The sequence below is a fragment of the Alnus glutinosa genome, chromosome 2 (genome assembly GCF_958979055.1).
Source record: "Alnus glutinosa chromosome 2, dhAlnGlut1.1, whole genome shotgun sequence".
NCBI classification, from domain to species: Eukaryota; Viridiplantae; Streptophyta; class Magnoliopsida; order Fagales; family Betulaceae; genus Alnus; species Alnus glutinosa.
In genome coordinates this window covers 8,842,476-8,868,124 of record NC_084887.1, presented here as the reverse complement: position 1 = coordinate 8,868,124, position 25,649 = coordinate 8,842,476, and the positions used below count along the sequence as shown (strand labels likewise).

Sequence of the window (25,649 nt, the reverse complement as noted above, 5' to 3'; positions counted from 1 at the left end):
GAATATAATAAATACATATTTGTATTAATAAACAAAGATTATATGAACCTAGACCTAAATGTTAACCTAATAATAGTTTAGGCACCTAACTAGTTTTAGAAATGGATAAAGCGACGTGTGAGCGCGCGGGTAGTTTAGGCATCATAGAGTATATAGTTAGTAGCATAGCCTAACGATACCAATGTTTGTAGGATAGTGTCTGGATTGGAGACTTCATGGGGTTCTCCAATGTTGAGTTCGACTCAAGAGTCCAATGCAGCCAATGTGATATTTTACTCACTGAGAAACTATTACTTTTATGTATATTAGAATTGCAAAATATATATGTTTTAGAAATCCGAACCAACTGTATGTTGAATATATCTGTTTTGGTTGATTTAAGTAGTTTCAATTATATTCAAATAATATTAATGATGTTATGAAATAATGTATGGATGAAATGTGTAGAATTGTTTTAAAGTATTTGAATGTGGGCTGCGGTTGAGATTTAAATTATGCAAAGTAAAATGATAAAATTTCATGTTGATTGGTTTATCGTATTTAAAGAAAGCATGACTTGCAAAGAATAGGAGTATAGAGTTTGAATTGCAAAGCATAAAGCATGAGCATAAGCATGAACATAAGAAAGAAAGGAAGGCTAAGTTTCATAATGAAAGGAAGAGTAAGCCTCGAAGAATGAAAGGGAGGGTAATCCTCACAAGGAATGAAAAGACAATCATGAGCATGCATATCATTGTTTAAATTGTGTAATGTTTTCATGATATAGAATATTGTAGTTTTTATGCTAGACGTATTTTTATGCCTAAGAGTTTTACTGGCAAATAACTTATGTATACTTCTATCGTCTATTTGCACGATTTAAGAACATTGAGCTTTGAGGTGCAAGGGTATTGTCATTGTTCGGTATGAGTAATACAACGTCCTAGGAGTAGGTAGATGAATTGTCGTGGTACATCAGTAAGAAGTGCTTGGATATCAGAGTTTTACTCTAGTAACCGCATGGACAACTATGTACCATAGACATGAAGTTGTAATGCCCTAGGATTCGGTGTTATCCATATTCGGAAAATGATAGTAAGCTAGTACTAAAAAGCAAAATGGCATGTTTTAAGCTTGGTGTACTTGATTGTGACGATATTGGTTGTGATATCACTGTGACTTGGGAGTAGGTAGATGGATTGTTGTGGTACATCAATAAGTAGTGCTTGGATATCAGAGTTTTACTCTAGTAACCGCATGGACAACTATGTATCATAGACACGAAGTTGTAATGCCCTAGGATTCGGTGTTAACCATATTCGGAAAATGATAGTAAGCTAGTACTAAAAAACAAGATAGCATGTTTTAAGCTTGGTGTACTTGGTTGTGACGCTATTGGTTGTGATATCACTGTGACTTGGGAGTAGGTAGATGGATTGTCGTGGTACATCAGTAAGAAGTGCTTGGATATCAAAGTTTTACTCTAGTAACCGCATGGACAACTATGTGCTATAGCCATGAAGTTGTAATGCCCTGAGGCATGGTTGTATCACAGTTAGTAATGTTAGCTCTTTGTGCATTTACGCTACCAACATAAAAGTATTATTGTAGGTGGGTGTATACGTAATTGCTTCCAAGCTATTGGAACTTCTACGTATGGGTCCAACTACATAGTATGCTTTAAATGTTTTCTGATAGTCAGTGTTCGCTATATCAGCTATGGAGGTTTTCAAACAAAAGTTTATAAATTGGTAGCTGTTATAGTGTACGCGAGACTAAAAAGGAAAAAGTTGGTTCTTTGAGAAAACTCAGTTAGTTTAATATCACTGAGGTCTCGGTATTATGTACTGAGGCGGTGAACTCATCATTTCACCTATACAGATGTGGCAAACCCCCACAACCGTATAGATGTTCCTCTGGCTACAGGTACTCCGGTTGTAGTGATGGAGTTATAGATGTGCACATGAGATATTATGACCGAAGCTCGCCACGACAGTTGTAATTGCGGGACCATGGGCGTTCTTTATTTTATAAGTTTTGTTGATGGCTTGTGACTCCTGTGTCACTTGCTATTGTATAAAGCCATTTCTGTCATGTATTTATATTGAGGAAAGACTTAAACACATAGAGGTTAAATGGTTCTTCTTGTTATTAATTTATGATAGATGTTTAAGATGTGATTTCCGCTATTAGGTTTATGTTTTCCGTTGCATAGTAGTTAGATGTTGTACTCTGATTTACCAGGTACATATTATGGGGTATGTACCATATGTTGGCTTTGCGACACATCGTCGTGCCACTGTGAGAATCCATTTGCATTTTAAGAGATTAATATTTAAGCAATCGATTTGTATTAAAAAAAAAAAATGGGTCATCACATTATGGTGGCTCTGCTAGACAGCATTCATGATATCATCCGGACCTACCACTGGGGCTCCTCCACAACTGTACTTGTGTAGTCCTCACCAGATTGGTCCGCTTGTTTTATGCCAATCTTGAGGTCGTACAAGATGATGACCACGGATTGGTTCTAAAGTCTTCCGTGGATGGTCATATCATTACGGTTGATCCTCAGGCTATCAGCCAAATCATTGGGGTACTTGTGCTTCAGCAATCTGCCAGCCCGTACAATGAGGTAGTCTTGCCTCCGTCTCTGGATGATCTCAAAGAGTTCTTTCAGGCTATGCCTTAGGGTGAGGAGCGTGCCACTTCCATCAGGATTGGTGCCCTATCTGCCCCACACTGCATGCTTGCCAAGATTGTCCAACACAACCTCTGGCCCGTTGTGAGACGCAGTGATTTGATTTTGAATAAGGCCCAGTTCGTCTATGCCATCTGCCTTCGCTTGCCCTTCTGCCTATGCAAGCATATTTTGTGAGTTATTTTGGAGGCTCCTGATGAGAGCAATACCGGTCTCCCTTATCGTTGCCTACTCACTACGATTATTTTACAGTCAGGCATCGGCGTCACTAAGCTGAAAATGAAGATTCAGGATCCCATCATCAAGTAGACACTAATGAAGTCTAACGCCCAGCTGCGGCGTGATGATATGGATGATGCTCCACAGCCCCCTCCCATCCATGTAGCAGTTCCTGACATGGCATCCTCTTCACAGACTGTTCCTCCACAGCAGGATGCTAGCTATGCTCAGATTTTGGAGGCTTTAGCTACACTTCAGAGCCGCATGAGCACTATGCAACTGACTCTTTCATCTTTGCAGCAGGAGGTTCACTCGATCAACCTCCGAGTGGAGCAGAGCCAGCTGGACATCCAGTAGTGTCTCAGGCATCATCATTCGTCCAGCAGTGATGATGAGGATGATGCACCTATGGATGCATCTTGATTTTCGTTTGCTTCGTTGTATTTTGAGACATTTTGGTTCTCTTTTGATAATTTGCTACACTTGTTAAACTTTTGGATATTATTACTCTGTTTACCCTTGTCCTTCTGAGACATTTAAGGGGAGTAATTTTTGTGTGTTTGATTCTTATTACTCTGTTTTACCCTTTGTCCCTTTGTGACAAAAAGGGGAAGTAATTTTTATTTTGGACTGGGATTGTATTTTTAATCGGTCAAGTGATTTTTGTCCCAGAATGGCCAAAGAGGGAGTTTTTTAGTTTGTAATTGGCTACATTCTGTTGGACAAAATCACTTCTATATAATGATGCTTTTAAACAGGGATTCAACTATTTAGAGTTCTTCTAGAAGATTCTGCACAGTCTACAAGCCAGAGAAATCGGATCCCTTGCAGTTGTCCAGACGACGTGATATACCGTCCGGACATCCAACTGTCCAAAGCATCATCCGTCCAAACAAAGAGAACTTTATGTCCGGACCTTCCTCTGTGTTAAGAAGCTTCGAACTGTTCCAGCTTGCATCCGTCTGAACGTTTCAGCAGCACGTCCAGACAACACTCAGTGTTCAACCAGCTATGGGATTTCTATACGATGTGGATTCCCGTACGGATGCGCTCATCCATAAGGTAAGTTGCGTATTCAAAATTCAGACGTCCGGTCGACAACATTCTTGGTCCGGACGCGCGAGCTACATATATGGAAATTGCGTGCATCAAATCAACCGTCCGGACGACCATTCCCTTGATCCGGACGTGCGAAGCCTTAATATGGAAATTGCGTGTAGCTGAAGTGCGACCGTTCGAATGAGAGGGCAACACCGTTCGGACGCGGCTCAAATCAGGAAAGAATTTCAGCAAAATTTTGGAAAGACGATCGCACAGTTGTTCATCTGGACGCCTTATGTCTACCGTTTGGACGGCGCCTAGGTTTATCAAGACAGGCGCTCATTTGAACCTGCAGCCTATAAATAGAGGTCCCTAGGTTTGAGAACGACAAGAATTTGGTATTGAATTCCTTAGTGCTTAGAGAGTTATATTGTAGAGTTATTGTGCTGAGTTAGTCTCTCTTAAGCCGTTTGCTGTGTGTGTTGTTGCTGTGCCGATCTGAAGTCTATCTTAGGGGTTGGCCCTAAGATAAATGATTTCATTGAAGACTCCTTTAGGTAGGAGACCTAGTTGGGAGGCGTTTGTGTTGGATTGCACATTAGAGTTCAAGGTACAACCACTGCATCAGGGGTATGTGAGTGCTACTACTTTGTAACTAGTCTTGTCTTCTGAATAGTGGATATCCTGGGTTTGGTTGTCTCGGAGTAGTTTTTCTCTTGACTGAGTTTCCACTTCGTTAACAAAATATATGTCTCCTTTATTTCTGCATTTTGATATTTTGTTACACACATCTTTGCACACACTTGTTTATATTAGAAGTCATTTTAATTTTTCGAAATTGTATTTTTGTTTCAGTATCATGCGTGGCTGTGTTAGAGGAGTGAGAGTCATTTTCCGCTGCGTTAATAGCCACACTTAATTTTTTGTTTTATTTTTTTATAAAATAATATTATATTATTTTTGTTAGTAAAAACTTAAATTAGCAAATTAATATTAAGAGATAACTCCGTAAAAGAGGTCGGTTATTACTCATAAACAGTATATTTTACATTTTTATTTTTTTATAAAACAATATTACGTTTTATGTTAGATTATCTTGTTATGAAATGAAGTTCTTTTTGATAAATTAGGTTCAATTTTGTGTAAAATTTTTATTTATAAATGTTACCTGAAAATATACATTGGATATGAAATACGTCAAAAATAAAATTATAAAAAAATTAATTGAATCTAAAAAAGAATTTCTAACATATTTATTACTATCTATACGATAACGTTATATCTCAAAAGTGAAGAAAAAAAAATAAATTTTATATATGAATGTAATATAAAAAATAAAAAATAAATATTAAATATAAAAGGCCTCATCTAAAATTATTGCCTTAGGTAGGGTTGGTAATTTTTGACATGATCCGGGAACCCGACACGAAAATACTGGGTTTGGGTTTGACACAATCGGGTTCGGGTCATAATCAGGTCGACCCGATTATGACACGATTATATTTGTGTCTGACGGGTCCACTGGTACGGGTTGACCCGCTAACACGATTATGACCCGGTTTTTTTTTCTTTTTACTGAAACTTCAAAAGAAAAGTAGAAAACATCCCTTAGCCGCACGCAGTACACACTGCTTGGCTCCGAGCCTTCGGCGCCTTCTTCAGTTCTTAGCACTCTTGGTCTTGGACGAATCCTTTGTTATCGGTCTCGAAAATCGGCTGCTTTGTAGCCGCCGACGATCTTGCGGCCAACGACTGGGATGAGGTAGGCTTGAATCTGGGCTTGGTGGCGGCCTTCACTCTTCAAAGCCGAGTCTTCCATTGGCTTCACGCTCGTGCTCGGGGTGGCCCCGGATACGGATGAGTCATTGACCATTTCACAACTCTTATCATAACAATTTTTTTTTTCTTCAGCCACCTGAGAATTTAAGAATTTAGGAACTTTTTTATGATTAGTTTTTAAGAATTTTAGAAAACCCCTCTTTTTCTTTTACATTTTATTGTTTACAAATTGCCTCAGATCCTCATGAGCAACGATGGATTTCAATGATTTGTAATAATGTTTTGTTTGGGTTATGAAGATGGAGCTAACGATAACCTCAAATCTCCAATCTCCAATGCTTTGTTTGTATGTTAAATAGGTTCATATATACATCATCATTATTCTTAGCAATCTCTCTCTCTCTCTCTTGCTTTGTCTTTTCTCTGAAGTTCAAATTGATGACGACTATTGAGGCTTAGGAACCAGAGTCTTGCTTTTTTGAAGCGACGTTTTTTTCGGTAACCGGAGGGGATGGTAAAGAAGAGGCTTTTTCTGCTTCAGCTTCACCCTCTTCTTCAGACGAAGACGATCCTTCTTCTTCTTTGGACGAAGCTTCTTCTTCTTTAGTGGAAATAAACGTGTCAATCGGGTTCGTGCCGGGTAACCCGGTTTACAATCGGGTCGTATTCGGGTCACGAATTTCAACCCTGATTAATAATCAGGTCGGGTTCGTGTTGAACCCGTTTAAGTAATTGAGTCGGTCGGGTTGACACGAACCCGACCCGTGAACCCGAATTGCCAAGCCTAACCTCAGGCCTCACAATATATCGAGCCGGCCCTAGGGCGGAGTTCCTATCCTGAGTTTGGGATCAGGTTAGGTGGATACCTATAGGTATCACATAAATATTTTTAGGTAAAACAAATAATTAGACTAGGATTTTGTCCTCGTAAAAAACAGTTTAATTGTTTGAAATATAATAGGCCGCCTAAATGATGTCGTCTTCCTACTTGATAGGCGAGACACGAGTTGTCGAATGCAATTAATGCTGGTTTAATTATGCGAAGAAATGGGCAATTTGATCACGCCAAAAATTGTTTGATCATGAAATGTAGAACAGGGTGGATCGTGATTTCATGGAACTTGACGGTGGATCGTGGATGGGATGGGTTTGTTCACGTGGGTGCATTGGATTACGGTAGGCATATCTGTTTGACAAATGACATTTGCGACACTTCTTTTTTATTTTTTTTTTTTATTTTTTTTAATATATATATTTTGTACAAACATTTATATTTAGCGTAGAATTACGTATCTTATATGTACGGGTCTTACACTAAAAATGAATGTGTACACAAAATACATATAAATAACACATCTAGAACTGCTAAATAGTCACGTAGAAATTGCGGGTTTTGCGGGCATTTGTCATCTATGTTAGTGATTATCTGTTCCTGTTCGAACCAACTGAAATTGACTTGCACGAAAAGGTTAAATTCAAACGTTCACTAAAGTTTAATTAAGGTTTAAATTAAAATGATTATGAATTCAGGATTTAAATTTCAAGGAGAACTTACAAATTTTTAATCTAACGTGGGATATTGTCATGTGTGGTATAAATATTGTTTTAAATTCTTTAATGTATGAAAACGTATAATTATTTTAAACAACTAAGTTGGAGGTTGTTATTAGTTTTAAAAACTATATTTTGTGGGAATACATTTTCATACAATCAAATTATAAGCAGATTCGGATTCAGGAATTCATTATTAATTTGTAGGGGCCGTACTAAAACCATACTAAATACAATTTAAAATTGAAATTTTGTAATTTTTCACAAAATGTGTATCTCAAAAATTATATTTACCAAAATTCATAAATATGTGCTGAAAGTTGATTTAAAGAGAAGAAAAAAAAACATAGAGAAAGAGTGACAAAAAAAAGCCTAAAGTTCATATTTTTAGAGAAAGAGATTGGTAAAATAAGTTCAAAACAAGGCTTACAATGCTTGTGCAAAAATAATTCACTTAATACTAACTTTTTAATTTTCTCCCTATTTGTTAAACTAAAATGTTTATATGTCTAATTTTGAATGAGTGCCACGTAGTTGCTTTCTTTCTTAGTGTTCCAAAATATATCACAAAATTGTTAAAAGCTATATATTTTGACTAAAAAAGAAAAAACAAAGAAAGAGTTCCCATCAAGACAAAAGATTTAATTGCAAGGGCTAATTGAAAGAGGGCCTTCAAGCCTATGCCAACCACCCAACATAGAAACAAATGTTACGAAATGACTCATACCCCTGGCCCTGGCCCTGGCCAGGGACTTAATTTATAAACAAGTGAAACATGATCAATCGTACGTCAACCTGACTACTGCTCACGGCATACCTAACCTGCAGGCTGCACCCTTGACAAATTGATATGTTATATTCAGTGTATTGTTCAAAGATCTTACGTCAACCTGACTACTGCTCACGGCATACCTAACCTGCAGGCTGCACCCTTGACAAATTGATATGTTATATTCAGTATTGTTCAAAGATCTTAGATGCAACTATATCTTTACACAATACTAAGACTCTATTTGGTTGCAGATTGTTTAACGTGATTAATAAATTGTCGTTTAGCTTTAAACCAGGAACATAGGTAGAGCCATTATAGGTAGTTTGTATGATTAATTTACAATTTATTACTATAATTTTTTAAACTCAAATCAACCGGTAGAACCCAAGAACACAAATATATATATATATATATATATATATATTTTAAAAAAAAGGGACACAAATACACAAATCAATGTTTCTCTATCAAATTACCAAAATAACTCTCTAAAATTGACCTCTCTGCCTACCCTTTCGAAAATCTCCCGTACCGTAAGCCTTTATTTTTTGAGAAATGCTAAAAGACATCAGAGACTACTTTTTCATTAAAATCAATTTGTTTAATGAAAAGGAAGGATGAGAGGGGGATAAGGGGTGCATGTGTAGCACCCCTCTTATTTTTGAAGAGGAAGAAACAAGACGCACAAAAAGAGAGATAAGAAAAGAATAGCAGGTGGTCCTTTGGGGTTTTAGTTTGAATGTTCGAGTAGTAGTCTAGCATCGAGCAGTGCAAAGACATGCGTGAAGTGAACTGAAGTAATGGAAAGTGGAAATAGTAGAAAGTTGACAAGAAGGATGTCGAGGCTTGGCATACAGGCACAGCTAGCTAGAGTTCAATCATTTCAGAAATGTGTTTTTTTTTATTATTATTATTACATTGTATTTTTGTTTCAGTATCATGCGTGCCTGTGTTAGAGGAGTGAGAGTCATTTTCCACTGCGTTAATAGCCACACCTAAATTAGCAAATTAATATTAAGTGATAACTTTGTAAAAGAAGCCTGTTATTACTCATAAACAGTATATTTTACATTTTTATTTTTTTATAAAACAATATTACGTTTTATGTTAGATTATCTTGTTATGCAATGAAGTTCTTTTTGATAAATTAGGTTCAATTATTTTCTTGTGTACAATTTTTATTTATAAATGTTACCTGAAAATATGCATCGGATATGAAATTCGTTAAAAATAAAATAATAAAAAAATTAATTGAATCTAAAAAAGAATTTCTAACAAATTTATTAATATTAATACGATAACTTTAAATCTCAAAAGCGAAAAAAAATTAAATTTTATATATAAATATAAAATATAAAATACCTCATCTAAAATTATTGTCTTAAGCCTCACAATATATTGTGCCGGCCCTAGGGCGGAGTTCCTATCCTGAGTTTGGGATCAGGTTGGGTGGATACCTATAGGTATCACATAAATATGTTTAGGTAAAACAAATAATTAATTAGACTAGGATTTTGTCATCCTAAAAAACTGTTAACTGTTTGAAATATAATAGGCCGCCTAAATGATGTCGTGTTCCTACTTAATAAGCGAGACACGAGTTGTCAAATGCAATTAATGCTGGTTTAATTATGCGAAGAAGTGGGCAATTTGATTACGCCAAAAATTGTTTGATCATGAAATGTAGAATAAGGTCGATCGTGATTTCATGGAACTTGACAGTGGATCGTGGATGCACTACAAAAAAAAATTGTTTTTCGCCACTTGCAGTTCGCCACGTGTACGGTCACTGTACACGTGGCGAACTGTTGGCTACGTGCAAGTGGCCACGTAAATACACGCGGTGGATCCAGTTGACACTAACTGCACAATTGGCCGCGTGTATTTTAATACGCGCGGCCAATTAGCAGCGTGTATTAAAATTGGCCGCGCGTATTTTAATACACGCGGCCAATTGGCAGCGCGTATTTTAATACACGCGACCAACAGTTGGCCGCTGTATTATTATACACGTGGCAATATGTTTTTTTTTTAAAATAAAAAATAAAAAATAATTTTTTATTTAATTTAAATCTGTATTTAATTATTTTTTAAATAATTGATTGTATTTTTAATTTAATTCTTTACTTTTAGAGGAAAAAAAATATAATAACTGAAGAAAAAAAAAAAAAAAATTGAAGTGGAAAACACGTACGAGCAAGCTCAGTAGGGAGAGAGAGATACAGAGAGAGAGAGAGAGAGAGAGAGAGAGACAGAGAGAGAGAGACAGAGAGAGAGAGAGATACAGAGAGAGACAGAGAGAGATACAGAGAGAGAGAGAACACACTGTGAGAGAGAGAGAGACAGAGAGAGAGAGAGAGAGAGAGATCGAGAGAGAGCGAGAGACAGAGAGAGAGAGAGAGAGATACACAGAGAGAGAGAGAGAGAGCGATACCGAGAGACAGAGAGATACAGAGGAGAGAGAGAGAGAGCGATACCGAGAGACAGAGAGATACAGAGGAGAGAGAGAGAGAGAGCGGTACAGAGAGAGAGAACATCTGTGCAGTGGTATTTAACGAATTTTTTTTTTACATTTGAAACTACTGTGCAGTGGCGCGCAGGAATTGTCCCGCGCGCCACTGCTATCTTCACAAATTCTGGCCGCGTGGCCTAAAGCCACGCGGCCAGTTATCTTATACGTATATATACATAATAAAATGTACTTTTATTAATATATATTTAATAAAAACAATTAGCCACGTGTATTTAATACACGTGGCCATATACAAAACTTAATAAAATTTGTTTTTATTAATATATATTTGATAAAAACAATTGGCCACGTGTATTAAATACACGCGGCCAATTGGACATGTGTAAAAAATACACGCGGCCAACTGTGATGCGCATACTTCTAGCCACGTGTACTGTATACACGTGGCTAATTGGACGCGTGTCTACAGTAACAGATACTGTAGACACGCGGCCAATTGTAGAGTTTTTTGTAGTGATGGGATGGGTTTGTTCACGCGGGTGCATTGGATTACGGTCGGCATAACTGTTTGACAAATGACATTTGCGGACACTTCTTTTTTATTTTTTTTAATATATATATTTTGTACAAACATTTATATTTAGTGTAGAATTACGTATCTTATATGTACGGGTCTTACACTAAAAATGAATGTGTACACAAAATACGTATAAATAACACATCCAAAACTGCTAAATAGTCACGTAGAAATTGCGGGTTTTGCGGGCATTTGTCATCTATGTTAGTGATTATCTGTTCTTATTCGAACCAACTGAAATTGACTTGCAAGAAAAGGTTAAATTCAAACGTTCACTAAAGTTTAATTAAGGTTTAAATTAAAATGATTATGAATTCAGGATTTAAATTTCAAGGAGAACTTACAAATTTTTAATCTAACGTGGGATATTGTCATGTGTGGTATAAATATTGTTTTAAATTCTTTAATGTATGAAAACGTATAATTATTTTAAACAAACAAGTTGGAGGTTGTTATTAGTTTTTTTTTTTTTTTTTTTTGAGCAGGGGGATTTTTGTCGGTAAAAAAAAAAAAAAAATGTATTTAGGTGGAATTTGTGAAAGGGATCAATAAGCTAGGCCCATGCTTCGAGTTGTTTCCTGACTACTGCTCACGGCGTACCTAACCTACAGGCAGCACCCTATGGAATGTCATCGGAGCTGTTTATGAAACTAATTAAAGTAAAAAAGAAGTTTATGGTCTGTTTAGGTGTTTAATTTTTTAAATCAGAATTGAATTTTTATTTTGTTTATGAATTTCAAGAAGAAAAAAAAAATGTGTTTTTGAGTGTTGAATTTTTAAGATTGAAAAGTAGTGTTTTTTAATGGTAGAAAATGATTTAAGGTAATAAATGTATATAATGATTGATGTTATGAAAAGTAGTGTAAAATAATGATTAAAATAATAATTATTTATTATAAAAAATATTTAAAAAAAATTATTATTTAATTATTATTTGGGTTTAGTAGGTGTACTATGCTGACATCCAGGTGGGACCCACGTGTAAAGCCGACTGAATTTGAAAAACGCTTGATTTTTTCTTTTTTTCAGGTTGGATTCAAATACCTGAAAACCGGAAAAAAAAAAAAAAAAAAAAAAAAAAAAAAAAAAAAACCCGAAGAGAATTCTTTTTCTCTTTAATTTGTTCCAAACGGATTATATACTATAATTTTTTTTGTATGGAAAAGTAAAAGTGTTTTTGTTTTATAGTGGATTTTTTATTTATTTAAATAGTAATAAAAATTTATTGACATGATATAAAATGTGAAAAAAAAAAATTAATAATGGTTTGAAGTTAACATTTTTTTGGGACAATTGAAAAAAAGGGAGGAAAGTAAAGATGTTTATCGAACAATGCCTAAGTAATGCGATAGGTCAGATTGACATGCATATGACTAGTCTTTACGTACGGAGGCGAAACAAGGATATAGTCTTTAGAGCATCCTTATCGAACTCGGCAGTTTAAAAGTTTCACCAAATTTTGGTGAAATTTCTCAAAAACTCCTCCGCATCAAGCTGGCTATCGTTTCACCAAAATGACTCTTGTCAGATTCCTTCTCCATATTTATCGCGGATCAACCTCACGCTATTTCATTTTTTATTATTATTTTTCATTCTCGCGCCTTTCTTCATTTTCCTCCGTCACTTTCCTCCCGCAAGATCTCTCTGCCAAGGGAAATCAGCTGCAAGTCTTCAACTCCCAACGGACCCCTCCAGCGCAAACCCAAAGCCCTAGACCCCTTTGATTCAAAGCCCTACCATTGCCACTCCTCCACCAATGGTATCCTTTTTCCCCTTTCTCATTCTTTCTTCTTTCTCTTCTTTCTTTTCTTTCTTTTCTGTTTTCTGAGAGACACCGAGAGACCCGAGAAGAGAGAGAAGCCGACTGAGAGAGAGAGAGAGATCGTGAGAGGGAGAGACCGGATCTGAGAGTGAAACCGGGAGAAGACCACCGGAGGTCCGATTTCCGGTGGTCGTTGCTCGAGAAACCGACGGAGGGGAGGACCCAGAACCGGAACCCGTCAGCAAAAACTCGACCCTCCAACGACCCACACCCGATTTCAGGAGAGCAGAGGCGCGGCTTCCGGTGGATCGTAGGCCGGAGCTGATTTCCGGCGATTCTGGCCGGAAATCCGGCGACTTCCAGAGGCGATTTCAGGTGAGCAAGGAGTGCGATTTTCCGGTGATTTTTCCCTAGCTTTGAACAAAAATTCGCTAGGTAATTTCTGATGAATTCTTGTTCAAATTGTTATAGGTTTATTTTGATTATGATTTGTTGGAATTATCTTTGATGTTGGTTGATTTTCCGGTTGAATGGCATTCGGTGGGTTATGGGTATTTGTTGAATTTTTCCCCTGCTTCGGTGATGATGGTTCTGATAAATGATTGGGTGTTTTTGGATGTGAAATTATTGGGTAAAATTCACTGATTGGCCGAACCCCCTTTGAAACTGATTTTCTGTTTGTTCTTCTTTCTTCCGATTGTGTATGTGTTACGGTATTGTGTTGATGTTCGTAGAAACTTTGATGTTATTGAGATACAGTTAAAGTAGTTATTCTCAAAACTGATAAAAAAAGAATATATAATTAAAATAGAAAAAAATTTAGAGAGTTTGATGTAAGAGTAACTTTAAAAGTGATGGATAAAATAAAAAAAGTACATTATTTAAGCTAAATTTGGAGAATACTTTGAAGAGTTTGATAAGGATGCTCTTAGGGTCCGAACCTACGTACGAAAATAAATAAATGCATGAATACTATAGGCATCTATGTATATGTAAACACGTGTCTATTTAAGGTGAGACCCTCCTTGATATCGTTTATCACATTGGCTTGTACGTATAGTTGGTGAACCATCAACTTATATGCACGTTTCCTTAGGGCTAGCTTGTAAAATTCAAATTCGAATGCTTCTCGATCTCTAGCTAGTACTAGGTACTTTTAACCTGCATTTATTGTGGGTGGGTGGAAACTTGCTTTAAATAGGTAAGGATCTGCAGACCCTAAACCCCGCACTGCCACAACTGATCAGTACTAACGAGTAATTTAAGCTTAAAAACACAAACACCATTATATGGAGTTCAAGGAAGGGTTAGAGCCAGTGAGTCCTTATGGACACTACTTCAACAGCTCTAAACTATCTGTATCTGTTATTGGTGTTTTTGAATCGGAGGTTCCAATCAACCTCCCCCACGTCATGTCATGGCTCGAGGATGTGTTCCTCCCCAATTTCCATCCACGCTTCTCCTCGCTCATGGTGCATGCCCTCACTCTCCCTACTAATTAATTACTACTTTAATGCTTTTGTCTGAATTATATTTTTAGGATATTTCTGTTCTAATAAGTAGTGAGAATTCTGTATATTACAGTTCACGGACGAAAAAGGTGAGAAACAATGGAAAAGGGTTGAAGTGAAGCTTGAAGACCACGTTAACGTCCCTATTATCCCTACCGGTTTGACACCCACGTCGTACGATGAATATCTTGACGATTTCATATCAAATATAGCAATGGGCAGGTTCCCACCGAACAAACCGCTGTGGGAATTTCATATATTTAACCATCCAACAAGCAATGCAGCTGGCACTATCATAATCAAGGTTCACCATGTGCTTGGCGATGGCTACTCACTCATGAGTGCGCTTCTTTCTTGTGTGAAAAGGGCTGATAATCCTTCACTTCCTCTGACATTGCCTTCACGCCGAGGCACAGAACCTGCAGAAAGAGGCAATAAAAGTGCCTGGGCAAGAGTGCCTCAATTATTTTCCTTGCTATTTAACACTGCATCCGATTTTGGATGGAGCGTTCTGAAGAGCACTTTGGTTGAAGATGATCGGACACCGATAAGGTATGGGAATGAAGGCGCCGGGTATCTGCCGATCACGTTATCAAGCATGACATTCTCCCTTGATCTAATGAAACACATAAAGACAAAGCTTGGAGTGGTAAGAACAATTAACATATTGATTAAATGATTAAATTTACATATTTCTATAAGTTTAAGTCTTTGGGATAAGTGACGATTTAACATAATATCAGAATCAGAGGTCATGAGTTCAAATCTTGTCCCAGTTATTCTTATATCTCATTTCAATTAAATATTTCACGTGTTGGGCTGATCACCTATTAAAAAGTAGTTTGAGCTTACACATAAAGAAAAGTGTTAAAGTATTGATTAAATGATTAAATTTATCTCTTCGTATAAATTTAAGTTTTTAATACAAGTGGTGATTTAACAAGAATATATGTCAACGTAATTTTCATACTCAATTATGTGCTTTTTAGTAACTTCCATCTGCGATTTGCTTATCTTATTAGTTGTTTTACCTAACATTTCATGTCAAGGCATATCAAACATCCTAGCCTTAAAATGAAATATCAAACATCATTTGGTTCTTAATTGGGCTAGAGTTAGTTTCTTATTGCTCATTTGAATTTAATTTTCCAAAGTGCAGACAGTAAATGATATAATTGTTGGGCTAATCTTCTTTGGCACCCGGTTATGCATGCAAGAGATTAGCCATAAATCAAGCAATGCAGATTCAACAGCATTGGTGTTGCTCAACACTAGGAAAGCTAGGAGCTATAAGTCAATCAAGGAGATGGTCGGAGACTCAGGGGCATCATGGGGGAACAAAATCGCATTCTTGCATGTACCAATACCAAAGTTTAAGGATCCTAAATTCTCAAACCCACTTGAGTATGTGTTGGAAGCACAAAAGATAATCAAGAGGAGGAGAACCTCATTGGGTGTTTATCTCACTGATAGGCTTTTGGACACTCTGAAGAAACTTAGAGGTCCTGAGGTACATGCCCGATCTTATTCATCACCAATAATTTATTGTTTCTAAAATAATGGTACTTTTAACATTTATTTATCACACCCATGTCATATTGGTGGACACGACGTGTCTTAAGTGGCTTATAATGCCAACAATTTTTTTTTTTTTAAAAAAAAGGTTGAAAGTGTAAACCACCTTGGTGTTTGGGAATAATACTAGAAGCTACTATTTTATCACTTTTGTGTCTCTCAAAAAATAATGTGGATTTTAAAATTACTATTGAGCTTATGATTTATCACTATTGAATTTTGATCAAATTATGATTTTAAAAGCCATATCGTTCTTGGAGGGACACAAAAGTGACAAAAGAGTGACTTCTAGAATTATTCGTTTACTAAACTAAAGAAACACCAAAGAAATTTGATTCAAATATTATTTTTAAAAGTTTTTCCTACATCTAAGGAATGAAATGATATTTAGGGAACTTGCTCGTAGTGCTCTTACTAGCTAGTTACGCCCCCTATTACATAATAAGGGTATTTTAAAATATTTTTGAGGAACATCAAGCCCTTAAAGTACTAGCAGCAGTTTCTCTTAAACCTTTTTCTAATTTAAGGAATTAAACTACTTTTTGCTTCCTTATTTTAATGTACTCCACAAGACCTTACCTTATCCTTTTCGTATACCATTTAAATATTCTTTAAATTAAATAATAGGGGAAAAGAGAAGAAATCAAAATTATTTAAATATTGTTTAGAGGATAAAGAAAGTTTCTTATATTAAAATAATGTTAAGAGAATCACTTTTGCTTCCCTAAATCTATAATAAAACTTTTAATTCTCTTGGTGTTCACTAAACTAAGGAAACATTACGGGAATCTGATTCAAGAGTTTTTTTTTTTTAAAAATGTTATTCCTACATCTAGGAAATAAAATTTATAAAAGCTGTTGCTAGTGCTCTTATTTGTTCCGCCCTTGTTACATAATAATACCTAACATGATCAAATTTTTGGCTCCAAAATTCAAAAAAGATCGAAAAAAGTGAAAAATGCAATGAATTATATTAATTTTTGAAGTGCCGTATCAAAAATTTCTCTTAATATGGGTATGTCGGTACTGCAGGCAGCAGGTAAATATGTCCATGGGATACTGTGGAACTCCAGTATGACGATCTCAAACATGATTGGACCAGCGGAACAAGTGACTATGGCTAATCATCCACTTAATGGCTTTTATTTTATGACACCTGGTTTAGCTCAAGTAAGAATATATATTATTATATTCATACAATGCAATTAATTAGCCTTTTTATTTGTTTGATCTAAAAATCACTTATTTGAATTATACGATAAAGACGGAGTAAAGTCCGTATTTTTGTAAAGTCCATATACTCCCTCTTAAATTATCATCTAATTGATAATGTGCTCTCCAAACTTTCAATTTCAACAATGTCTCCTCCAAACTACTCAAAATTGTCAATGTTCCCCCCAAAAAATGAAAATACCCTAAAGAAAATAAAATTAAATACTCAAAATTAAAAAACTAAAAATTAAAAAAAAAAAACTAAAAAATAAAATAATATATATATATATATATATATATATATATATAGAAACCAGAGGTGGCCAAATTTAAAAATTAAAAGAAAAATTAAACAAAAATTCAAATTTTTGTTCTTTATTCAAAGAAATTTAAAATTTTCGTATGTGTTTTTAAAATTTTTTTTTTTCCTTTTTTTGAATCTATGGGGGGCATTTTTGTCTTATTGAAAATAATTGTAAGGGTCATTTTGTCTTTTTCTGTTTTTTTGCTGGACTTGGTAAGATGTTGACAATTTTTTGATAGTTCAGGGAAAATATTGCCTAATTTAAAAGTCTGGAAAGAACATCATCAATTTAGTAGTAATTTAAGAAGAATAGATTTTTTTTTTTTTTTTTAAACGACACCCCAACACTTGGTTGTGTGGACTAGCAATTATGAGACCTTAAGCAATGCATAAATAGCAATTATCATACTTTGATGTTTGGTTACCATAATTCAGCTTCCATTTATAATTAAAAAGCATATACTAGATCGAGAAGAAAATATATGGCTTTTTTTTTTTTTTTTTTTTTGACATGTCCACACAAGAGGAGGAGGGAGAATTAATTCAAACTAGAGACCTTTACTTCATGAGACATGGTCCTCAGCTGATTGAGCTACCCCCTTTAAAACAGAAGAATATATATGCTATTTAAGTTTTTCAGTCATAACTTCATTAGTGTTACACGCACTTAGATATTTGGCCTTTTACATTTTTTTTTTTTTCATGTTTAATTTATTCGTGATTACAGCAGGAAAGTATATAAGGAAGGAACAATGATGATTTATGTTTAAAATTTTATAATTCTAGGATTTTTTTATTTATTATTTTTTTAATTTATTTATTTTTGGTGTTTGGGTTTGCAGAATCTTACTATAACAATAGTAAGTTACAGGGGAAATCTGAGGGTTACCGCCGGAATAGAAAGAGGAGGCTTAGATCCCCAAAAGTTCAAATCATGCGTGGAAAACGCCTTTGAGATGATGCTCAAAGCCGCAGATGAAGTTCCTAAACCGAAAATGTAAACAAATATGTTTAAATGATTAATTCCTCCCTAGGTTTGGAGGTTATCAGGAGATTAGGAAGAGAATATATATATTAAAAATAAATCATGACAGACCTAAGTGTTTGTCTCTTGAATTGTTATTTGGCATGTATCATGAACGCTTCCAATAATTCTATGAGTGTATTTTCAACAATAACAGTCGAAGTGGTTATTGAAAAAGTACAACTTTCCACTCTATCAACTATTTTTTTTATATTCTCTCATACAAATTCTTTATTCTATTATGTAAATATTATTTTGTGTGGAAGAAAGTGTGAAAGAAGAGGGAGAGAGAAAATAATAAAAAAACGAACCTATTCACTATTTACTATTCACACCAGAAGGAAGAACATGAAAAATTATTCATAATAGTCAAATTTGACTATTATGAACCATTTACCTATTTTGTTGTAGGTACTCTGAATTGTGAAGATACTAGCAACTACTCAAAAGAATAATATTGTAACTTTACTAGCCTATTATGAATCATTTTTTAAATAATAAGTTTTGGACTATATATATACATGTGATTTTGTTTTATGCATTTTATTGCAATACTAGCTTCTATGGTCATTCTTGGCCTTAAGACTAATTCATAAGAAAATGATTTAAAATGACATTTTGACATTTTAAAATTAAGCTAATTAATAAGTCTTATATGATTAATTTTTAGGAAAAAATGTAAAATTAGTCATTTTGGTTAGCCTAATTTACACATCATTCTCTGCGATATAAAAAATTATTTAGAAGATCTCGAGGTAGGCCAAAATAATAATTTAGTGCATGCAATCAAATTCCATCAAAACACTTGACAAATTCTGTTAGTGTGCCACATCAGCACCAATAAAATGATAATACGTGTTACTCTTAATAAAAAAAATATTAAACTTAAATATTAAAAAATTAAATATATATTATTTGGAGTGGGGCACCCCATGGCTGTGTGGCCTTCAAAAATTGACATTTGAAAATTGAGCTAATGAATGAGGCTCATATGATTAATTTTTATGAATTAACAAAACAACATTGATTGTGTTTTCGACTTACTATTTGGAATTAGTTAATTTGGATCAATGCATTGATTGAGGTAACTAGGATTAATATTCTAAAAGTTTAGAATATATAAAGAAACTAATGGGACATCTCTATACATTCAAGAATATTAGTAGGCAAGTCCCTCCACTCTTTTCTCGAAAGAAACAGGGTGGGAGTGGGTGGTAGTCCCGGCTTGGATCCTGTCAAGCTTTTGGGGGAGTGTTTGTTAGTCTCCAGTTTGTTTTGTCTTCTGTTTCTTTTGTTTTCTTCTGAGGTCGTGACAGTTAGAAGGGTATCCCAGGTTTAGAAATGGACGAGTTAATAGTAAGTATGGAAGGAAGCATGAATCTTTCAGAGGGTGAACAGACTGGTATATTAATTTCACAGGAAGATATAGCGGAGTTAAGTCTCAAAAGTGACGGTTGTCTTATTGGGCGTCTCATGTTTGACAGGAGGATCCGGAAGGAAGCCTTTTGTACCCTGATGGCCCGTCTCTGGAAGATGGAAGGTGAAGTAATCTTTAAGGAACTTTACGACAATACCTGGCTATTAGAGTTCTCTACTATTACAGACAAGAAAAGAGTTCAAGAAGGGAGTCCTTGGCTGTTTGACAGAAGTGTTCTGGTGCTGAAGGAACTGGAAGAAAATATCTCTCCTCTTCAGATGGACTTTTCGATATCTCCCTTTTGGATTCAGATTCACGATCTGCCTTTTGGATGCATGACCCGAGAAGTGGGGCTTAAAATAGGAGCTTCTATAGGAAGGGTTGAGGACGTGAGAGTTCCAGGGGATGGAGAGAGTTGGAGTCGTGGCCTGAGGGTGCGGGTTCAAGTGGATATAACCAAACCTCTGGAACGTGGTCGAGTGCTGAAACTAAATGGTAAGCAAGCTTGGGTGGCTTTCAGATATGAAAAGTTACCTCACTTTTGCTTTCATTGTGGAAGAATCCTTCATAATAAGATGCCATGTAGTGGAAGCCAGGGGGTCAGGCAGGAAGGAAAGGGGACACTGAAGCCTTGGGGTGTGTGGCTCAGGGCGGAAGACGTTCGTAATTCTTCGGGAAGTTTTTCTTCAGGGGGTGGAGGGGCGGAGGGAAGTCAGAGGTGAAGCTGTCTCAACTTGAAAGGGAAGCACCTGGCGGGGGAAAGGTGGTGGAGGGCCGGAACAGTGATATTAGAGAGGATGAGCTATCTCCGGAAAAGCAGGGAAGTGTCAGGACAGAAAGCACATCTATTTTAGGGAGCGTTGATGTCAACCGGATTTTCAGGAGTAATTTTAATGAGGAGGTGGGTAAGGACAAGTCAAAGGATGGTAATATTCAGAAGGATGAAGGGGAGACTAGCTCAGACCGCCGGGTTATTCAAGAAAGTGATCCCATGCAATTAATGCCTCTCTAGAGTGGCAGGTGGTCAATTTCCAGAAACAGTGGGATTACAAGGAGATATCAGTCAAGGTGAGAAAGGTGAGGAACCTGGGATGGTGCAGGAGGAAAGAAGTAGGCAGGACGTTTCAGAGATCAAATTTCAGGAAGGAAAAGTCCAGTCACATGGGTCTACCCCTAAGGAAAACAGTACAGGCCTTTTGACCAGTCCATCAGAGGAATTCAGCATAGGCCTTTTGACCAGTCCATCGGAGGAAATGGAAAATGTACTGGAGACCAACAAGGACAGTGAAGCTCCACGTAAGTGGACACGTAGGGAGAGAAATTTGAATCCTAGTCAGCATAAAATCCAGATGGGAAAGAGAAGGCATGATGAGGTGGCAGAGGAGGAAGGGGTGAGCTCTAATCTGCATGTGAAAAAGGGAAGGAAGGAGGCAGAGGTTCCGACTGATGAATTCAAGGCGGTGGCTGGTTCCCAGCCCCGCCAATCACAATGAATCTCCTAAGTTGGAACTGCCGGGGGCTTGGGAACCCCCGGACAGTTCGTGATCTTCACCACATGGTGAAAGAAAGAAGACCCAATTTTGTTTTCCTCATGGAAACCTTATGCTCGAAACAGTACATGGAACGTATCAGAATAAAGCTCCAGTTTGACAATTTGTTTGTGGTAGACCCTGTGGGGCGGAGTGGGGGTTTGGCTCTTTTTTGGAAAAATCAAGTTGAGTTGGAAATTTACAACTATTCTAGAAGGCACATTCATGCGGTGGTCAAGAATAGGGAAGGGCAATTTTTATGGAAACTGACCTGATTCTATGGTCATCCGGATTGCAACAAAAGAGATGAATCTTGGGCTATCCTTCGGTTCCTGAGTTCCTTAAGTCCGTCCCCATGGCTTTGTGTGGGCGATTTTAATGAAATAATAGAGCAAGCTGAAAAGGAGGGCTCTCTTTTAAGGAGGGATTCTCAGATGAATCGCTTTCGGGAAGCACTCGAGTTCTGTCAGCTTGGAGACTTGGGTTTTACTGGCCCACGGTTTACTTGGTGTAACCAACGAATGGATAATTCGTTTACAAAAGAAAGGCTTGACCGAGCCGTGCCAAACCCGGATTGGTGTGCTGTCTACCCGAAAGTCTCAGTGTTGGTGCTGCCTGCCAGGGCTTCTGACCACAACCCGCTTTCAGTCTCCTTCTCTGAGAGCATTTCTAAAGGGATTCCTCATAGGAGGGGATTCAAATATGAAGCCTGGTGGGAGAAGGATGCTGAAAGTTCAAATATTATAAAGACTGCCTGGGGGAATGGTTGGTCTGAAGAAGGTTCTGTGGCAGGAATTCAGACCCGGTTGTCTGCTTGCCAAAGAGCTTTAACGGGGTGGAGCAACCGTAAATATGGGAGAATGGAGGAGCTGATCAAGGAGAAATCAGCCAAGTTGCTATCACTTCAAAATTCCAGCTCTCTAGCTATGGTTGATCAGATAAAGCAACTACAGCAGGATATTGATGGGCTTCTCGAAAAGGAAGAGGTGTTCTGGAAGCAAAGAGCGAAACAACACTGGCTTCGCTTCGGAGATCATAATACCAGATATTTCCACTCTTGGTCACAGCACAGAAGAAAAACTAATTATATCCGGACGATTTGTGATGAGCAGGGGCGGGTTTGGAGGAAAAGAAGAGATGTCGGCAGGGTGTTCTTGGAGCATTTCAGCAGAATTTTCTCCTCCCAAGGCCCTTCCCGTGTGGAAGATTGTATCAGCAAGGTGTCTCCAAAGGTCTCGGATGAGGTTAACAGCAGACTTCTCAGTCCATTCTCTGAGGAGGAAGTGCGGACTGCTTTGTTCCAAATGGCACCCCTAAAATCCCCTGGCCCGAATGGATTCCCCGCGGATTTTTACCAAAAAAATTGGGATATGGTGGGAGGGGATGTGTGTAAGGCAGTGCTGGAGTTTCTCAATGGGGGCCGGTTTGATGCTGGCCTAAATTCTACCAACATAGTCCTTATCCCCAAGGTGAATTCTCCCTCAAATCCCAAATAGGGAGTTTTTTAGTTTGTAATTGGCTACATTCTGTTGGACAAAATCACTTCTATATAATGATGCTTTTAAACAGGGATTCAACTATTTAGAGTTCTTCTAGAAGATTCTGCACAGTCTACAAGCCAGAGAAATCGGATCCCTTGCAGTCGTCCAGACGACGTGATATACCGTCGTGATATACCGTCTGGACGTCCAACTGTCCAAAGCATCATCCGTCCGAACAAAGAGAACTTTCTGTCCGGACCTTCCTCTGTGTTAAGAAGCTTCGAATTGTTCCAGCTTGCATCCGTCCGAACGTTTCAGCAGCACGTCCAGACAACACTCAGTGTTCAACCAGCTATGGGATTTCTTTCCAAAACACAGATATGGGATTTCTAGACGATGTGGATTCCCGTACGGATGCGCTCATCCATAAGGTAAGTTGCACATTCAAAATTCAGATGTCCGGACGACAGCATTCTTGGTCCGGATGCGCGAGCTACATATATGGAAATTGCGTGCATCAAATCAACCGTCCGGACGACCATTCCCTTGGTCCGAACGTGCGAAGCCTTAATATGAAAATTGCGTGTAGCTGAAGTACGACCGTCCGAATGAGAGGGCAACACCGTTCGGACGCGGCTCAAATCAGGAAAGAATTTCAGCGAAAGTTTGGAAAGACGATCGCACAGTTATTCATCTGGACGCCTTATGTCTACCGTCCGGACGGCACCTAGGTTTATCAAGACAGGCGCTCATTTGAACCTGCAGCCTATAAATAGAGGTCCCTAGGTTTGAGAACGACAAGAATTCGGTATTGAATTCCTTAGTGCTTAGAGAGTTATATTGTAGAGTTATTGTGCTGAGTTAGTCTCTCTTAAGCCGTTTGCTGTGTGTGCTGTTGCTGTGCCGATCTGAAGTCTATCTTAGGGGTTGGCCCTAAGATAAATGATTCCATTGAAAACTCCTTTAGGTAGGAGACCTAGTTGGGAGGCGTTTGTGTTGGATTGCACATTAGAGTTCAAGGTACAACCACTGCATCAGGGGTATGTAAGTGCTACTACTTTGTAACTAGTATTGTCTTCTGAATAGTGGATATCCTGGGTTTGGTTGTCCCGGAGTGGTTTTTCTCTTGACTGAGTTTCCACTTTGTTAGCAAAATATATGTCTCCTTTATTTATGCATTTTGATATTTTGTTACACATCTTTGCACACACTTGTTTATATTAGAAGTCATTTTAATTTTTCGAAATTGTATTTTTGTTTCAGTATCATGCGTGGCTGCTTTAGAGGAGTGAGAGTCATTTTCCGCTGCGTTAATAGCCACACTTAATTTTTTGTTTTATTTTTTTATAAAATAATATTATATTATTTTTGTTAATAAAAACTTAAATTAGCAAATTAATATTAAGAGATAACTCCGTAAAAGAGGTCGGTTATTACTCATAAACAGTATATTTTACATTTTTATATTTTTATAAAACAATATTACGTTTTATGTTAGATTATCTTGTTATTAAATGAAGTTCTTTTTGATAAATTAGGTTCAATTTTGTGTAAAATTTTTATTTATAAATGTTACCTGAAAATATACATCGGATATGAAATACGTCAAAAATAAAATTATAAAAAAAATTAATTGAATCTAAAAAAGAATTTCTAACATATTTATTACTATCAATACGATAACGTTATATCTCAAAAGTGAAGAAAAAAAAAATTAATTTTATATATGAATGTAATATAAAAAATAAAAAATAAATATTAAATATAAAAGGCCTCATCTAAAATTATTGCCTTAGGTAGGGTTGACAATTTTTGACACGATCCGCGAACCCGACACGAAAATACTGGGTTTGGGTTTGACACAATTGGGTTCGGGTCATAATCAAGTCGACCCGATTATGACACGATTATATTTGTGTCTGACGGGTCCACCCGCGGGTTGACCCGCTAACACGATTATGACCCGGTTTTTTTTCTTTTTACTGAAACTTCAAAAGAAAAGTAGAAAACATCCCCTAGCCGCACGCAGTACACACTGCTTGGCTCCGAGCCTTCGGCACCTTCCTCAGTTCTTAGCACTCTTGGTCTTGGACGAATCCTTTGTTATCGGTCTCGAAAATCGGCTGCTTTGTAGCCGCCGACGATCTTGAGGCCAACGACTGGGATGAGGCAGGCTTGAATCTGGGCTTGGTGGCGGCCTTCACTCTTCAAAGCCGAGTCTTCCATTGGCTTCACGCTCGTGCTCGGGGTGGCCCCGGATACGGATGAGTCATTGACCATTTCACAACTCTTATCATAACAATTTTTTTTTTCTTCAGCCACCTGCGAATTTAAGAATTTAGGAACTTTTTTTTGATTATTTTTTAAGAATTTTAGAAAACCCCTCTTTTTCTTTTACATTTTATTGTTAACAAATTGCCTCAGATCCTCATGAGCAACGATGGATTTCAATGATTTGTAACAATGTTTTGTTTGGGTTATGAAGATGGAGCTAACGATAACCTCAAATCTACAATCTCCAATGCTTTGTTTGTATGTTAAATAGGTTCATAAATCAACATCATTATTCTTAGCAATCTCTCTCTCTCTCTGTTGCTTTGTCTTTTCTCTGAAGTTCAAATTGATGACGACTATTGAGGCTTAGGGACCAGAGTCTTGCTTTTTTGAAGCGACGTTTTTTTCGGTGACCGGAGGGGATGGTAAAGAAGAGGCTTTTTCTGCTTCAGCTTCACCCTCTTCTTC

General features: G+C 37.0%; 2 protein-coding genes across 2 annotated transcripts; both read left to right on the top strand.

Annotated features, from left to right (window-relative positions):
• Positions 1-14,099: 14,099 nt before the first annotated feature.
• Positions 14,100-18,568, top strand: LOC133859743 (wax ester synthase/diacylglycerol acyltransferase 11-like). Its single transcript, XM_062295260.1, has 5 exons — positions 14,100-14,326; positions 14,439-15,014; positions 15,525-15,875; positions 16,973-17,110; positions 18,299-18,568. Exons 1-5 carry the CDS (start codon positions 14,144-14,146, stop codon positions 18,455-18,457), a joined length of 1,407 nt encoding a protein of 468 aa, XP_062151244.1. The 5' UTR covers positions 14,100-14,143; the 3' UTR covers positions 18,458-18,568.
• Positions 18,569-19,821: 1,253 nt separating this feature from the next.
• Positions 19,822-21,390, top strand: LOC133860261 (uncharacterized). Its single transcript, XM_062295897.1, has 3 exons — positions 19,822-20,501; positions 20,588-20,823; positions 20,918-21,390. Exons 1-3 carry the CDS (start codon positions 19,822-19,824, stop codon positions 21,388-21,390), a joined length of 1,389 nt encoding a protein of 462 aa, XP_062151881.1.
• The last annotated feature ends 4,259 nt before the right edge of the window (positions 21,391-25,649 follow it).